We start from the raw sequence: 3,475 nt of genomic DNA on the forward strand, positions 1-3,475 counted from the left end.
CCCCCCTCCACTTCTCCTCACCCCGTGCCCTCTCGCCTCTTATCTCTGCTTCACACAGAAACATTTTCCTTTGGTATGAATTAGTATTCCATGAAAGTAACAGTTCTTTTTAGTTTCACTTAAGAAACAAAAGACAGAAGGGGAAAAAAAAAACCTTCCCCGGGAGGTTTCTCTTTAGTTAACTCCTGCAGCTGTATGCAAATGCTGGCAAACATATTTAGAATTTACCCAGTGGAGACTTTACCCAGCATGAAAACTCACAGCATTGTTCTATTCAAGAGGCTCTGGCCGTGTATGTGGGCCCAGAGGAGGGGGAAGGAGGAGGAGGCAGGATGGGGGGGGGTGAATGGCCACACACGGTTTTCGATTTACTAATCAGCAGTGAGATTCCACCCCCCACCCTTCCCCTCCCTCCCTGCCTCTCTTTCTGTCAGTGCCCTGGCAGCTCTGGCAGCTGCCTCAGTGATTAGGCCGTCTATTGAAGGGGCTTTAAAAGCAAACAGCGCCAGCCTCTGATCCCTTCACCAGTGAAACCACCACCCTTCCTTAAACAAATACAGGATCATGCCTTTAGCATTGAGCAACATCTGCTCAGTTTTGCTCCACAAACAGTTCAAGCAGCTTTTTTTTTTTTCCTGTGCAGAAAAAAAGAAATAAAAAGATGTGTCGTCTCATTCTAGTAAAGCCTGGTTGCAGTGGCAGCAGGGGAGCAAACTTGTGGATGTGAGTTTTAGCAGAATAAAAGTGCTCTGTCAGTGAGGGTTACTAAGGCGGCGCGACCTGGCGTGTAGAGACACGTGGCGTAGATAAGGAAGCGTGATGTTCGGCAGGTGCTGCCTCACCTGAGCTGAAGAGTAAACAGACCACTGGCGGTTACAAAGCCCAGGGCCGCCAGCTTTTTCATCATCGCCATTCACCAGCTTGCACCTGCTCAGTGTGAGCTATCACAAAGAGGAGTCTAATCTTACCCTGCCTCTTTAAAGTGTGTTCCTGTAAGGTGCCCTTTGTTGTTAACTCCTTTTATGACTAACTGCTACATTTAACAAGCGCCTGCAGCCTCGTGGTTGGATTCTTTCAACCTGTACAATGTGTCAGTCCTGCAGCGGCGGGGAGAAAGAGATTTTTTTGTGTTTGGTGGTTTATCAGATCTGAGTTGACTATAAGATTTTTGTGCCACAGTTTGAGATGTATTCAACCTGATGAAGCTCGGCAGCAGGTCCAGCAGAGTGCAGGGGCTCAGCCGGGGGATGGGATACACGGATGGGGTGTGTGTGGGGGCGGACAGTCTGCCTCCTCCTTTGTTCTATGTCTGGGATGCTTCGGGGCCGCTGCATAGTTGCCATGGAGAGAGTGAAACGCAGGACAAAAGGCCTTTATTAGAGCAGGGGGTTGTTTAACTCAGTGTGTTTTCCACTGCATAAAAGACATGTTGATTGATGCTAATCACACCGGCCTTCATAGGGAGGAAGAGGGGACACACTGTTGAATTTGATCGTGTGACCGCTTTCACATGATCGGCCAAACCAAAGTGGTTTAGTTTTGATGGATTTAAAGACCACGTCCACTCATCTGTTTATTTTCCCCCTGTTTGTTCACAGACTTACATCTTCACAGACGGAGAGGATGAGGAGCTAAAAAAGAAAATTGGTAAGTTTTATGAGGGGGGTTTCATCTTGGGAACAAGGATGCACATTGTTTTATTAGAAAAGGGGCCAATTCTGAATTTAGGACAAATCAAATTATGTTTTAAAGGCCATAAAAATTCAGCTTTGAGCATTTTGCTTCAGTAAAATATGGTAATCAAATACATAGAGCCTCCGTTGATGATACCAACTCTATTTGTTCTCATTTTTGCCACAGGGAGTCATGCAATCAACACCAATTGCTCCGCAGCTCATAGCAGACAAGCTCTGTCTTGCAAGATGGCGGTGGAATATGACAAGTTCATAGAGTCTGGGAAAAAGTAGGTATCACTTATAGTCCACATTTGTTTAAATCGAGTTTGTTGCATTGGTCTGAATATCTCAGGATCTAATCTAATCTAATTCTTCTGTTTCTGCGTTTTAAGGTGGTTCTGTCATGTTGATGATGACAACTACGTGAATGTTCGGACTCTGGTGAAGCACCTGTCCCAGTACCCCCACACCCAGGACATGTACATCGGCAAACCCAGTCTGGACCGGCCCATAGAGGCCACAGAGAGACTGGGGGACAATAAGATGGTATTTAGAAGATTCTTATTTCTATTAATCTAATATTTCAAGCTCATAATTTCAGGTTATTTCTCAGATAATACCATATATTAACACTGTTTTTCTGTCTCCTCTTCTAGAAACCAGTCAACTTCTGGTTTGCTACTGGAGGAGCAGGCTTCTGCGTGAGCCGGGGTCTGGCACTGAAGATGAGCCCGTGGGCCAGGTAAGATTCAGATACGCTCTATTACTACTTTACTGCAGAGACTTACTGTCAGTCACTCCGTCTTGAAGATGACAAAAAAAGCTTCAATTGTCACATTTTGCTATAAGCTTGTTTGCTTTTCAAAATAAAATCCTCACTGTGCATTCAGAGCAAAGACCACAAGGGCAAAATGTTTGGCATTTTCCTTTTAACATAATGGAAGAACTACAACTGTAGCTCATTACAACCTTAGACTTCCTACAAGTTCAATATTTTGAAATGCTGAATTACTATGGCCTCCAGAAGGCGTGTCACACACCAGCACTGACCGGGTGTCTGTGTCTTTCCAGTGGCGGCCACTTCATGAACACAGCAGAGAAAATCCGCCTGCCGGACGACTGCACCATCGGCTACATCATCGAGTCGGTTCTCGGGGTCCCACTGACCCGCAGCAACCTGTTCCACTCCCACCTGGAGAACCTGCAACAGGTGCAGAGGTCTGAGATTCACAAGCAGGTGAGAAACTCAGATCATCCTTTATCATACCGTATCCTCTACAGCCTTTGGAGCTCAAGCTGAAACCATGAATTTGAATTTCTATGTCGCTCATGTCTTTTGCTGTGATTCTTCTTCCAGATCACCCTCAGTTATGGGATGTTCGAAAACAAGAGTAATATTATCAATTTGAAAGGGGCTTTTCCTGTGGAGGAGGATCCATCCAGGTGAGAGATCTGTCTCTATTTAATGACATGACACAGATTTAATCTCGGTGTCCGCGCCCTTCCGCAAATCTAACTCCAACCCTCTTTTCTTCTTTCTTCCAGGTTCAAGTCTGTGCACTGTCTCCTGTATCCAGACACCCCATGGTGTCCCCCTCAGGTTGCCTTTTAGGGCGACCGCTCCTTTCTCATCCTCGTCCCCGTCGTGCCTCGGTATCTGAAAGGCTCAAGGGGACCAGTGTTTGGTATTAGACCGTGCGGCTGCTGTTGCTGCAGTAATGCACGGTCTTTAATAGTTTTACTGGGCTGCTGTGCGGCCCGCCTCGGGACTATTTCTTCCTGTCTGGAGCCAGGACCCC

The 3,475-nt window shown here is 46.4% G+C and overlaps 1 protein-coding gene across 1 annotated transcript in view; it reads left to right on the top strand.

Moving 5' to 3' along the window:
- lfng (LFNG O-fucosylpeptide 3-beta-N-acetylglucosaminyltransferase) overlaps window positions 1-3,469 on the top strand; it is a 6,640-nt gene extending 3,171 nt beyond the window's left edge. The window contains exons 2-8 of the mRNA XM_023413950.2: window positions 1,599-1,647; window positions 1,861-1,963; window positions 2,069-2,222; window positions 2,333-2,418; window positions 2,748-2,913; window positions 3,034-3,119; window positions 3,222-3,469. Coding sequence (XP_023269718.1) covers window positions 1,599-1,647; window positions 1,861-1,963; window positions 2,069-2,222; window positions 2,333-2,418; window positions 2,748-2,913; window positions 3,034-3,119; window positions 3,222-3,288 — 711 coding nt within the window. The 3' untranslated portion in view covers window positions 3,289-3,469. The remainder of the gene's footprint in view (window positions 1-1,598; window positions 1,648-1,860; window positions 1,964-2,068; window positions 2,223-2,332; window positions 2,419-2,747; window positions 2,914-3,033; window positions 3,120-3,221) is intronic.
- The last annotated feature ends 6 nt before the right edge of the window (window positions 3,470-3,475 follow it).

Source organism: Seriola lalandi, unplaced genomic scaffold (genome assembly GCF_002814215.2).
Source record: "Seriola lalandi dorsalis isolate HSWRI2012SDOR001 ecotype SW California unplaced genomic scaffold, Sedor1 jcf7180002054519, whole genome shotgun sequence".
In the NCBI taxonomy this organism is placed as follows: domain Eukaryota; kingdom Metazoa; phylum Chordata; class Actinopteri; order Carangiformes; family Carangidae; genus Seriola; species Seriola lalandi.